General features: G+C 35.6%; 2 protein-coding genes across 2 annotated transcripts; both read left to right on the forward strand.

The window, feature by feature from the left end:
- The first annotated feature begins 433 nt into the window (after positions 1 to 433).
- LOC107882968 lies at positions 434 to 2,738 on the forward strand. Its single transcript, XM_016802204.1, has 3 exons — positions 434 to 1,488; positions 1,673 to 1,725; positions 1,801 to 2,738. Exons 1-3 carry the CDS (start codon positions 434 to 436, stop codon positions 2,736 to 2,738), a joined length of 2,046 nt encoding a protein of 681 aa, XP_016657693.1.
- A 67-nt stretch (positions 2,739 to 2,805) lies between these two features.
- LOC103308543 lies at positions 2,806 to 4,572 on the forward strand. Its single transcript, XM_008182085.1, has one exon. The coding sequence runs from the start codon at positions 2,806 to 2,808 to the stop codon at positions 4,570 to 4,572; it is 1,767 nt and encodes a 588-aa protein (XP_008180307.1).
- The last annotated feature ends 9,011 nt before the right edge of the window (positions 4,573 to 13,583 follow it).

The following is a 13,583-nucleotide window of genomic DNA, read 5'->3' on the forward strand; positions in this document are numbered from 1 at the left end:
AGAAGTGTCTGGTGACCGGGCACCACGGACTATTTTTGTACGTTCCCGGCCCAATCATTTGGTGACCTCGACGTGATATATAATATTATTTTCTTAGATTACGGATATTGTTATATTAATTCATTTTAGAATTAATTATTCTTATTATCTTCCGTCGTATTGATATTATTGCTTACATTTTCACTTTGTGATTAATATCTGTCTACGTCAGTTGATAATAGTCCGATTGAGAATTTAAAATCAAGCTAATATTGCCATCTTCGTTATTGTTATTTAATTATACTATTTAATCAATTTGTATCGCAATTGAAATTTAAACTCTTCACTTTCATTCCTTTTTGTCTAAAATCAAGTTTGCCTCGTTGTATCGGACAAATTCGACCTTGATTTGTGATCCTTGATTTGTGCCAATATTTCTTGTAAGGACTAAACGATGTACAGCGAAGAGGAATTAAAATTGTTAGCAGAGCTAAGAAGGAAACGAGGTGTTGTCAAAGCAGCCCTCACACGTGCCCAAACCTTTGTTTCAAATTTCGTTATCGGTGAGCAAGCAGTCTCATTACTCGAGTTCAGGCAGGAGGAGCTGCCACAAATAAACAGGAAGTTTGATGAAATTCAGTCCCAAATCGAATTGATTGCGATTGAAGATACTGTAGAAGCTGAAACGGAGAGGAAAAATTTTGAAGAACTTTATTTTATGATAAGATCACAGATGCAAGAAATGATCAAGGCAGATAAGGCATCAAACACTTCTGTTCACAATGCTTCGCACATTTTCAGCAGTTCAGGACATTGGAATCAGCTGCCACCAATACCACTGCCATCGTTCGATGGAAACATACAAGAATGGTCTTCATTCTTCGATATTTTCCATGCTATAGTACATGAAGGAAATGAATATTCAGATGCTCAGAAGTTTTATTATTTGCGTTCGTGTTTACAAGGGCAAGCATTAGACTTGGTGCGTTCTATTCCTATCAACGACAGCAACTATTCGGTAGTTGTTGAAAGGCTCAAGCAACGATACGACAACCCTAGGCTTGTAATTCAGTCGCACATACGATCGCTTCTTGAATGTCCAAGGATCGAAGAACCATCAGCATCAGCGCTGCAAGAACTTTATTCACATGTAAGCACTCATGTTGCTGCACTGAGCGCGCTTGACCAACCAATCGAACACTGGGATGCGTGGTTAATCACTATAGTTACAGGACGTCTTGAAAGAAGCACTGGGCACGGATGGCAACTACATCTGAGAAACACTAATTTACCCAAGTACTCGGACCTCGAATCGTTTCTGGCTAGCCGGTGTGTGGCGTTAGAAGGTTCAGAGGCAATAGGTTTAAATCAAAAGGGATCTAAGGTTATTCCAAATAATTCGGGCACAAGGTATCCAAAACAAAATCAATTGAAGGAAGCTCAACTCACCCAATCACCTAGTAGTAAGAAGTTCGGAGCTCACTCAAGAGGTGCTCTTTTAGATCCGAAGTAAAAGAAAAATGCGCATACTGCACAATCATGCATAGGTTGTATACATGTAGCAGCTTTAAGAACCTTTCAGTCGGAGATTGAATTAACTTTGTACGTGAAACTAAGCTATGTTTCAACTGTCTTCATCCAACACATGCAGCTGACAAATGCAGATCAAAATATAATTGCTTTGTCTGCAAAGGGAAGCACAATACTTTACTTCATTACGAAAGAAAAAAGGAACCTTCGAAATCTGTGAGTGACGAGGACACGCCTGAAGAAGGTGTAGCTTCGTCTTCAAACCAAACTGGCTAAAAAAGGTATTACTAGTTCATCAAGGACATGGACACGTATTTTTGTCAACTGCAGTAGTTCTAGTAAGGGACCATCAAGGTGTGCGTAGGAAATGCCATGCCATACTAGATAGTGGTTCGCAGGTTAACTTCATATCCAAGGGACTAGCAAAACAACTACAATTACCAGCTGCAAGGTCGTCGCTTCCAGTTAGTGGCATAGGAGCAAACACACTCCAGTCTAGTACCTATGTTGATGTACATGTTGAATCCAGATTTGGTTCATCGAGTTTCAACTTATCTTGTCATACTTTACCTGTTATCATGTCACAACTACAACCTGTTCGTACTCCAGTGGAAGGCTGGACAATTCCAAGTGAACTATTACCACAGCTAGCTGACCCTCATTTCTGTGATTCCAAACAAATCGACTTATTGATTGGAGGTGGTGCATTCTTTGACATACTGCAGCCAAGTCGTATACAGCTGGATGTGAAGATGTTATATCTACAGGACAGCAAGTTAGGTTGGATAGTCACTGGTGAGTTGAGCCACACATGTCTGCTAAGTGTTGGCAGATCGTTGGAAGAAGAATCTAAGACAATTCTCGGCCATGAGGATGTTTTGTACGAAAAACAATCAAAGGCAAACCAGTGTTCTATCGAAGAAAACCATGCGCTCGAACATTTTCAGTCCACATTCAGACGAAATGAGGAAGGTCGTTTCGTGCTGCAATTACCCGTCAAAACTGACCTAACTAATTTAGGTCAGAGTGTCAATTCAGCTACATCTAGGTTTCTCAGTGTGGAGAGAAAACTACAGCAAGATAAAGACTTGCGAATGGAGTACACGAAGTTCATGAAGGATTACCTGGAGATGGGCCATATGCAAGAAGTTGTGAAGGAATCGAATATTCCTAAGCGATCATGCTACTTACCACACCATGCAGTATTCAAGAGCTCAAGTTTAACATGATCCTAGTGAAGCTCTGCGGACATATCGACTGGTCACCGTAACTTATGGTACAAAACCAGCCTCGTTCATGACAACGCAGTGTTTGGTAACGTTGGCACAACAAGCGTACGAACATTTTCCCAGAGCTGCGGATGCGATAACGAAGGACTTTTATATGGATGATCTGATGACGGGAGGTGTAACCGAAGCTGAATGTATTCAATTGTACCAAGAGATAACGTCAATTCTAGCCTCAGCAAAATTACCTCTAAGAAAGTGGTGTTCTAATTCCTCTTACGTCTTGGGACATATTGGTAAAAATGTCAGGGACCCCTTATTCACCTTGGAATTAGGAGATGAAGAAATGGTCAAGTCTTTCGGCTTATGTTGGAACCCAGTACTTGATGAGTTCAGTTTCAATGTCATACCAACTCCAGCACGATCAACATTGACCAAGAGAACACTGCTATCCGATTTGAACAAGGTGTTTGACCCCATAGGTTTTATATCACCAATACTCGTAAAGGGAAAGATATTTTTACAGCAGGTATGGGCCTTGAAAATTGATTGGGATAGTCCCTTGTCTTCAGACATTCATGATCGGTGGATGTCATTCCATAAGGATTTAGAGAAACTGCAAAATGTATCCATTCCAAGAAAGGTTCTACCCAAACCAAATGAATTCCAGATACACGGATTCTGTGATGCGTCGCAAGAAGCCTATGGTGCTTGCATATATGTACGATCGCGCTGTTCTGAAAATACGTGGCAGGTTCGACTGCTGTGTGCTAGAAGTCGTGTAGCACCAATAAAGGGTTCAACAATTCCTCGTCTTGGACTGAATGGTGCCTTGGTATTAGCACAATTACTCCAAAAGCTAACGGATGCTTGGGAAATTGATCGTCATAAGTGTCATTTGTGGACAGACTCCACTGTAGTTCTTAGTTGGTTAAATGCACAATCTAATCGATTAAAGGTGTACGTCAGTAATCGCGTTAATCAGATCTTGGAGCTTACAAATGCATCGCAATGGAATTATGTAAGAACAGATAAGAACCCTGCTGATATGATATCTCGAGGTACTAATGTAACGGAGATAAGTGCTTCTACACTTTGGTGGAATGGACCTGATTGGTTAGGCATATCCGACGAGTTGTGGGAAAAGGTCCCAAGAAACATATTGAAGGAAGAAGAAATACCTGAGCAACGCACAATACAATTTGCATTAGTTGGAGTTCAATCTAATCAAGAGTTGGTTCAACACTACTCCTCTTGGTCACGACTGCAGAGAGAAACAGCTTGGTTAAAAAGATTTGTAGAATATTTGAGAACAAGAAGGGTACCAAGTGAAGTTCATTTGTCTGTGAGAGAACTGCAAGCGGCCGAAGTATGTATACTGAAACAAGTCCAAGCCGAATGTTTCCTTGATGAGTTACGATCTCTGGAATCTCAAAGGGAGTTGAACCTAAAAAGTAAACTGAAGTCCCTACGACCATTTATAAAGGACGGACTAATCTTGGTTGGTGGACGTTTGAACAATTCTGGGTTGTCAATATTACAAAGGCACCCGATCGTGTTGCCTGCAAATCATAAGGTGACTAGGTTAATATTTGAACGAATACATTTAGAGCAATTACATTGTGGGCCTCAAGCCTTGCTTGCTGAGGTGAGACGAAGGTATTGGCCGTTAAGAAGTCGAGTGATGGCGCGTTCCGTGGTATCACGTTGCGTGAGATGCACCCGAGCCAAACCAACATTTAATGCTCCCTTGATGGCTCCATTACACAAGGAAAGGGTCCAAGTCGCACGACCGTTCGCTGTTACTGTATCGATTTTGCTGGACCAATCATCATAAGAAGCGGTATAAGGCGAGTGATAGGCGTGAAGGCCTGGATAGCCGTTTTCGTATGTTTTACCACAAGAGCAGTTCATTTGGAGATGGTGGAAGATCTGTCAAGCCAAGCCTTCCTGGCATCGTTGCGTCGATTCACGGCACGTAGAGGCTTATGTTCAACAATATTCAGCGATAACGGTACAAATTTCGTTGGAGCAAGAAGAGAGCTGTACACGCATCTAAAGGCTGCTCATCCACAGATAGCCCAGAGAGGTATTGAATGGCGATTTAACCCACCATCAGCACCGCATTTCGGTGGCCTATGGGAGAGTGCGGTTAAAAGTGCAAAACACCATTTAACCCGTATGATGAGTGATGCCAAGCTAACTATTGGTGAATTATCAACACTATTGTGCCAGATAGAAGCTTGCCTTAACTCACGACCGTTGACCCCAATGAGCAGCGACCCATCTGACTTAGAGGTACTAACCCCAGCTCATTTCCTGGTAGGCAGTCCTATCTCGTTACCTCCTGAGGTCGACCTGAGACAGGAACCATTGAATAGTCTTAGAAGATGGAAGTACCTACAGGCATTAATGCAACTTTTCTGGCGAAGATGGTCTAGCGAATATTTACCTCAGTTACAAATTAGAGGAAAATGGACTAGTAATAAAACCCTATTAAAAATTGGTGATATTGCTATTATAAGGGATGAAAACACACCACCCACAAAATGGAAGTTGGGAAGAGTAGTTAACGTGCATCCTGGTAAGGACGGGATCATAAGAGTAGTAACAATGCGCCTCGGGTCCGGGGCAGAATTGAAGCGTCCAACAGTCAAGTTATGTCTATTACCAACCGAAGCGGACTCTATGTTGGTTGAAACCCCAGGTGTTCAACGGGGGGAGAATGTCCAAGCCAACGAATAAAATATTATTATGTTATTATAATATTACCTCGTACCACCACTCCGTCACCGACCGGCACACACACGACATATTGCTTGTTAGTTTTATTGTCTTATTGAATTATCATATTATTATATTTACCTACTATATTATTGTATATTATTTATATTATTGTTATCTATTACGTAAAACGGCACGGCCGCCGACGACGAGCCGGTCCATGTTTAATTACCACAGCCGCCTAAGCCGGCAGTCCGTTAATTACCGTTAACGCGAAAGCAGCGCAATCGTCATTTTTATTATATTATGCGTTGCAGGCGCGAATCGCCTTGTAAGTTTTAAATATAAAATTATATTGTTTTATATACCGTGATCTGGCTCGAATAGCCGGATATCATTATTGTTTTTTATAATATTAAATTAAATTGTTAGCGCCGGCTTTAATAGCCGTTTGCATTATTATTATTATTATTTTGTTTATGTATACCGCGTCGCAAATCGTCGAACTAAAATATTATTATGTTATAATACTGTCACGAGTGCGATCGTAATTATTAAAATCACATTTGTATTATTATATTATTATCCGTGTAAAGGCGTATTTGCTTATTATTGTTGTGTTCCTATTACAAATTATACAGGCAAAGGTAGTAACGGCTGGCCAGCAAGCACCGACAATCTGTGAGTTTTTACATTTATATTATTATCATTCATTGTTTTTTATATTGTCGGCACAAGAGTGCCGTGTTGTTTATATTTTATATTTATATTGTTGTGTTGCTGTCCATATTATTTTTCTACCAATTATACAGCAATATTAATTCCTCAGAAATCGTGTTATTCTTATTATTATTTTAATTGTAGCACACACACATACACACACATATATACACACATTTACACACCCACCACACTCTAGCACTCACAGGATTTGCTCGGCGACCCTGTCCACTTTCTGTCGAGTGCTATACATAAATACACATCATAACACAGGTCGGTCGGTGTGTACAGAGTGCGTACGAAGTGTCTGGTGACCGGGCACCACGGACTATTTTTGTACGTTCCCGGCCCAATCAATGGCGGTGTTTATATTGATTAAGCAAAGACTTTAGAAATACGTTTGTATAGCATGGATTATGTGTGTAATGCGTAGGAAAGGACGGTGAGGAGCGGGGATAAAAAAGTTGTCCATTGTGCATGCTGTACATTATCACCATTACAGACGGAGTGGCGGAAATGCTAACAACAGCAGCATGAACAATATTAATACGACATGTAATTACTTATGGAGCTGAGACATGGCTGTTAAGGAAAAGTGATGATCGAAAACTCTTAGTTTTGGAAAGAAAAATTCTGCGACAGATATTTGGGCCAGTAAAGGACATGCTAAGTGGTGAATGGAGAATAATAAAAAACGATGAATTAGAAACACTCTTCCATAAATCCAGTATACTCGAAACAAAAAAGAAAAAAATAATGCTATGCCCCGGGGTATGCTTGGCGTAGCTAAAACTCACTCATACGCATAGTATTAGAAGAAAACCCTACTGGAAAAAGACTGCTAGGAATTCCAAGTCCGAGATGGAAAGACGTAGTGAAGAATGATGTGAAAGTGTTAGAAGGAGGTGTAGACTGGAGGATCAGGCATCAGATAGAGAAAATTGGAGGCAAGGATATATATATTGGGATGGTCCTAGTGGTCGAGTTTACCGAAGAAGAAAAAGCAGAATAATATAATTTATTTATTAGTGTAACATGTCAATACAATTCAATTAGTACAATATTCATATGGAGTTGTATGTTTACCTAAAAAATAAAATAAAATAACCCTTGATTTAATTTTTTTTCTTAAATTATGGAGTTAACACATTATAATATTGAAGTATAGTAATTGATAGTTTATTTGCGTATATATGCAGAGCGTCGCGACCATTGTGGTATCAGAAAACTATTTTTTTTTCATTAGACTCACAGGGACAACACATATTTATTATTATTAATTTAATTTAATTTTTTGGTAAAATAGTAAAAAAAAAATAATTTTTTTGAAACTATTAATGATATACATTTTAGGTAGAGTTTATTTTTGTGAAAATTTTGACTTTTCAACATTTCATTTTCATTAATCTCATGATTTTTAAATTTTTTTTTGGTTTATAGGTAAAACGATACAAAACTGTTTTTTGTCCGTGAGGCGAGCCTTCTCTGTATATAAGGTACCTACTATAGTATAGTAAGTATGCTACGTACGAGTTGTATGTATTATAACTATATTAGAAATAATAACTATTTTATTGAAAATCCGCAATTAGATTTAATAGGTAGTTAAGAATTGAAAATGTTTCTTTCTATTAAAATGTTTTTTTATAAAAATATGAAATTTTTAAACAATTAAATTTAATGTACCTCTAATATTTTCATTATTATTTTTTAGAATTTCAGAATTTATTTATATTTTGTTTATTATATTGGATATTCTATTTATTTGAATAAACTTTATAATTATGTTTTTTCTTCACAATATTACCCATAAATATTAATTAGAGATTTACATGTATTTTATGTAATAATATAATAAATATTGTAACTTACAAGATGCTATAAATCACAATAAAAATACAAAATTTAAATTAATAAAATTAAAACCCATGGATCTAATCATAAAAATAGGAATCGAAAACTGTTCAACCCTCATAGGAACTACTTTAAAAAATCTTTCACCGGTACATAAATACCAAACATAAAAGGTGTAACAGAAAGACCTGACAATAAAAAGGTCTACAATTAATTTCCAAAAAAAATATTGATATCTAAAACAAATCTGAAAAATAAACTAGGTACTTCACTTAGATAAATATATTCACCAACAAAACTGTTTTTATAATAAGAAAAAAAAATGGCTATTTTCAATTTTTCAAAATAATTTAAATCAAAATTGTATACTATACGTATAACTTAAGTGACTATAAATTATATAATATTATAAAGAAAAAATAAAAAAAAATATTGATTAGAACAAAAGTTATTTTATCTGTCAGGTATTCCTGTTACATTCTGTATATTATATAGTAGGTGATCAAATTGAACTTAAGCTAAATATTTATCAACTTCTTGGTTAATACTTGGTAGGTAGTTTATATTATTAATGTAATATTTACCTACTTTGCACTATTAATATTTACAGTTAACCATCAATCTAGTCTATATAATACAGAAATACGCAATTAATTATTATGACCAAAAACTAAAATATTTCTTACTAGTATTTACCTGAAAAAGTAGGACATATGCTGTATTTTGTACAAAACGCCGACGTTGTTCTTAAGAATTCTTTGAAAAATAAAAAATAAAATTTTAATCGGATATAATTTTTTATATTCAGTTGAATATAATTATAGAACCTTTTGAATCATAGTTTAAGAGTATACGAGTATACTATAATTTATAATATAATAATAACATATTATTTTGTAACGTGTGAAATTTATGTTGTATTGGTTTGTGACCAGTTTAATAATTCCTACCTATATCACTCGTAGGCGAATAATTAAGAACAAACACATTCAGTGGATCTGAAATGATTTTAATTAGGTTCAAGTAAGTGTTAGTTTTATAATATAAATTTTATATTTGCATAGACAACTGCATTACACGCAGCAATTAATATACACGAATCATAAAGGCGTTAAACATTCAATTCTAATTATTATATACCATTGACAAAAACAACTTACAAACAAAAAATTTATCTTCCTTCATTTTCGCATCTAATATAACATATTATAACATAATATATTATTCTGCACTGCTTAATACATTTTATAAAAGTATATTATGTAAATAATAAAACAACAGGAAGTAATATAACAGGCTACTGGTGCTCGTAATATTATTATGATGATGTGTTATGTTTTCATAATTATATGGAGATATGTATTGAATATCTGTGTATCGTACTGATCACACCACGTAGGAAGAGAAGTACACACTAACATTAACTATAATCAAATGTAAAACAATATTATAACTATGTGATAGTCGGTAAGTATCATTTGCATCGTAATAATCTAGAAATCACTCTACGTATTATTATTAATTCATATTTTTTATATGATTAATGTGTATTTGTCTTTGTATTAGGTGCCGACTATATATTATTATACAATTGTCATTCAATAATCTGTAAGGACAGTACCTATGCATGATAAACAAAATATGAGAATATATTGAATTAGTAATGTAAACTTACTCAATACATCTATTTGGGCTTGAAACTCTTCTTGGTCCCCCTTCTGAATGAAATCATGTTCTACTATAAAAATTAAAAGTATACATTTTTATATATTTCAATTTGTTACTGTTTTTATATTTCAAAAGTAGCAGCATTATAATGCATAAATGAAAAACTGTAACGTAGGTTACGCATAACATAACCTAACGTAATAGACAAAAAAAATTTGGCACCAAAGATTTTACCGGCCGTCGTCCTTTACTTTATATAATATGTTTTTAATATGGGGTACCGTGTGCAGATGATGGAGAAGGAGTTCACGATTTAGTCGTTGGTATCCTAGCCAATTGATTCGAACAACTATAGAGTGCGCCGTGTTCGGTGTTTTTATGTGTGTCACCACCTTAGAATATATACACTGGATAGAGCTAATTCCTAAATACTTGAAGCGTTTATAACTATGGGAAATATTGATTGGACGTCAGCCAGGATGGGGCCCGAGGTACCAGAAGGTATTGTCAAATGCTGCATACTATACTCCAGCCATCCTAAGAGCGCTACTCCTTCGCGCATCCAAATGACCGAGCTCCGCGGTTTCGTACCCAAATTTCTCCCCCTCTATCACCTAGTTGCCACCGTCAATAAATACCCCCACTCAGTACGCGGTGTCGGCGGATCGCGTTGACAGCGGCCAGTGTTTTGGAGAGTTTAGTGGTGGGAATGCGCGAGAACGGACGAATTTTGGTCACCGAGCAGTAGCGCTCTTAGGATGGCCGGAGTATACAGTATGCCTAGAGTATATTTGGATTTAACCACAGTAAACCTCATAATATAGTTGTATATAACACTACAAATAACTATACTTACGGAATATACTCCTAAAACTGGCATATTTATCATCAGCATTAAAATGTCCACCTATAAAAGATAAATTATATTGTAAATTAATCTCAGTTCGTAATTGGTTTTATATTTCAATCTAATTCACTACAAATCTACGTTAATAAATCAATGTGTCAGCCAGGAAACGTTGGATTATATTATATTATAGACATCCCGCCCTCCAGCGTAGCCTGTGAAACATGCTTGTGATTATCATGGGAGCAGTATATTTTCAGGTGGGCAATACACCAGCGGTGGATTGAAGACTTTGTGAAGTGCGTACGTTATTTCGAATGTGTTATCAACACGTTGTTATTATGATATGCATCTGTACTCTGTAGGCTCCCGTGACAACGGTAAGAAAATTAACCTTGGGAATACCATTTTTAATAAGTTATATAGTTTTGGCCGTGGACTAAGTTATAATGGACTGGAATCGACATGGTTTTAGGGTATTGGGGGACGGCCAACAAAAGGTTCCTGAAAATGGGGACCTAATGTCTTCAGCGCTACTGGTGGTTTTATTTTGCATCACGTTTTGTATCTTAGTCCGTGTTTAATAAATATGGCGTTGTAAACCGAAAGGTCTGATTGAGCGCATTCTGAAGGCTGCTGTGGATGCGGGCGCCATCATGTAGTCGGTAATCGAGCTAACTCAAACGAGTAACGAGCAAGTGACAATAGTGCGTAACTCAGCAGAAACTCCATACAGAACCTCAATTATTAATTACTCTCGACCATTTATGTATCTCACACACATCTAGTTCACAAGTGTATAAATTAATAATTTAATAAATAAATAGGCTTTAATACGATTATTTGACTTCGTGTCATTTACTTTATTTCAAGTATCATACCAAGTACTGTACGACGATTTATCACACCTCACAAATAATCGAATGTGTAACGGTTATAATAATAGTTACTATATGATAACTAATATGTATGAATTTAGATTGCAGAGATCTGGGAATTGCTTTACGTATTATTTATTATTTACATTTCATTACATGTTAAATGCGTATTTTTATTTAAGCCTATTACCTGTTGTAAAAATGAAGGAGTATCCATACTGCATATAGATACATCGGTAAATGTCTATGTCTTGACAATTTCATACATTCATGGCTACGCTCAAAATGCAAAAAAAGTATAATAAGGATAATACGGTAACCTATTACCTAATTATATTAATCATCAGTTGCTATAGGGGCAACCTAGGAACTTTATAACATTAATTTCATCTCAGTTAGGTTTGGTTTTCGGGGCAACTGTAACGTGTAATCGGTCAGAAATATACAATAATATTTAAGGCTTCCTGGCTCCTCACGATGATATCACGGTAACTTTCTCCATGTCACACAAAATAATAGAGTGACCCCCGGCGTCACGACGTATATTATACATGAATATATTAACAATCTATAAATAAACACATTATACATTGTAAACAAATTAAATATAACTCTAAAAGTAACTTATAATGTATTCTTACTCTGGTCTTCTATTATTTTAAGCGAATTGTCCGTGTTGCTTTTGTTAAAATCATCTATAAAAGAATAAAATATATTGCACCTAAAATTCAGTTTTTTATTTTAGTGATATTCAAAAAGGATTCCAAATTATTTAATAGTCAATATAAACAAATATTTATTTATTAATAATTACTCAATAGGCCCTAGCTGTGGTATAAATATATATCAGAGGCAACACAACACTGGTTAAAATTATTGGTGCTATATTGAATATTCAACTCTACTAATTAGTTAGTTTCCACTAGTTATTTCTCCTATAACCTATAGGGGTGGGCAACTGGCGGCCCCGTGGGCCATATCCGGCCCGCGAGCCTTTTTTATCTGGCCCGCGCTAAATTTTCAAATTACTTCATATAATTTTATTATACTATTATTTTCGTGTTTAAAGTACTTAAAAGTGGCCAGCTAGTTATTTTGAGTTGCCCATCCCTGACCTATAGCAAGCATTCACGCAAGGATGTTTTAAAAATAATCATATGTAATCGTATAACAATTATAATAGTTAATTTGTGATAGCCTATATGTACCTATGAGTTTACATTGTAACAACCCAGAGATGGTTCTACGTACTAAAATTAATACACATTTGATTGTATAAATAATACGTATTTGTATTACCTATATTAATGTATTCAATCGTCAACAGTCAATAAATTCATTATAAAATATTTACTTATGACATCATAAATAAATAGTAATGTATACTTACAGAACTTTTCAAATTGTTTTGAAAAATTGTTATTTGGAAGCGGACCTACACAAATAAAATATAACACTATAATAAAAAAAACACGTGGGTCAATCTCAGTTTATTTCTGTCTTACATGCCTTTATAATCAATTACACATATATGCGTACGTAATTACAACATAGCAATGTGTAGTTATATTCATATTACTAATTTAGCCTAATGCAAAGAAGTATGCCACTCAATTTTACCTAATAAATCGAATATATCTAACCAAATATAACAATCAAATTATGAAGTGTTAATATCACAATGGTTGACAGATGTCTCTATAAATCAATGACTGGTTTCATCGTGCCAACTCTCTTAAAAAGAGATGTAAAAATGATTTTGATAGTAATAGGAAAATAGACATGACTTTGAGAAAAATTCAAGAATAGGTACTAATAGTTTTTGTTGAAATGTACAATTAATATTAGTAGTCAGCCTTGACACGTGTGTACAATTTAGTATCTAGTTATACGAGCGTAAGACTCACTCTCTATACAGATGTAACATGACCTCGGTTGTGCATATATATAGGGCTTTTGAAGTATGTAAGAATGTTTGGACAAAATGGAAAAGTCGAACGAGAGAATCGTACAATCGTTGAATCAGCAAGGACAATGATTTGTGAGAAAAATCTGGATGTCTCACTCTGGGCAGAAGCTGTAAACACAGCTGTTTACACGCTAAATCGGACAGGTACTAGTTCGGGTTAAGAATTGCTCACCATACGAGTTATATTA

Source organism: Acyrthosiphon pisum, chromosome A2, assembly GCF_005508785.2.
Source record: "Acyrthosiphon pisum isolate AL4f chromosome A2, pea_aphid_22Mar2018_4r6ur, whole genome shotgun sequence".
Classification (NCBI taxonomy): domain Eukaryota; kingdom Metazoa; phylum Arthropoda; class Insecta; order Hemiptera; family Aphididae; genus Acyrthosiphon; species Acyrthosiphon pisum.

What these genes read in the sequence shown, in the direction of transcription:
- LOC107882968 (XM_016802204.1), top strand. Translation starts at nt 434, where the DNA reads ATGTACAGCGAAGAGGAATTAAAATTGTTAGCAGAGCTAAGAAGGAAA. An exon ending in GGTGCTCTTTTAGATCCGAA is followed by an intron (nt 1,489 to 1,672) that starts GTAAAAGAAAAA and finishes TTGTCTGCAAAG; the next exon opens with GGAAGCACAATACTTTACTT. An exon ending in AAAAGGAACCTTCGAAATCT is followed by an intron (nt 1,726 to 1,800) that starts GTGAGTGACGAG and finishes AGGTATTACTAG; the next exon opens with TTCATCAAGGACATGGACAC.
- LOC103308543 (XM_008182085.1), top strand. Translation starts at nt 2,806, where the DNA reads ATGACAACGCAGTGTTTGGTAACGTTGGCACAACAAGCGTACGAACAT.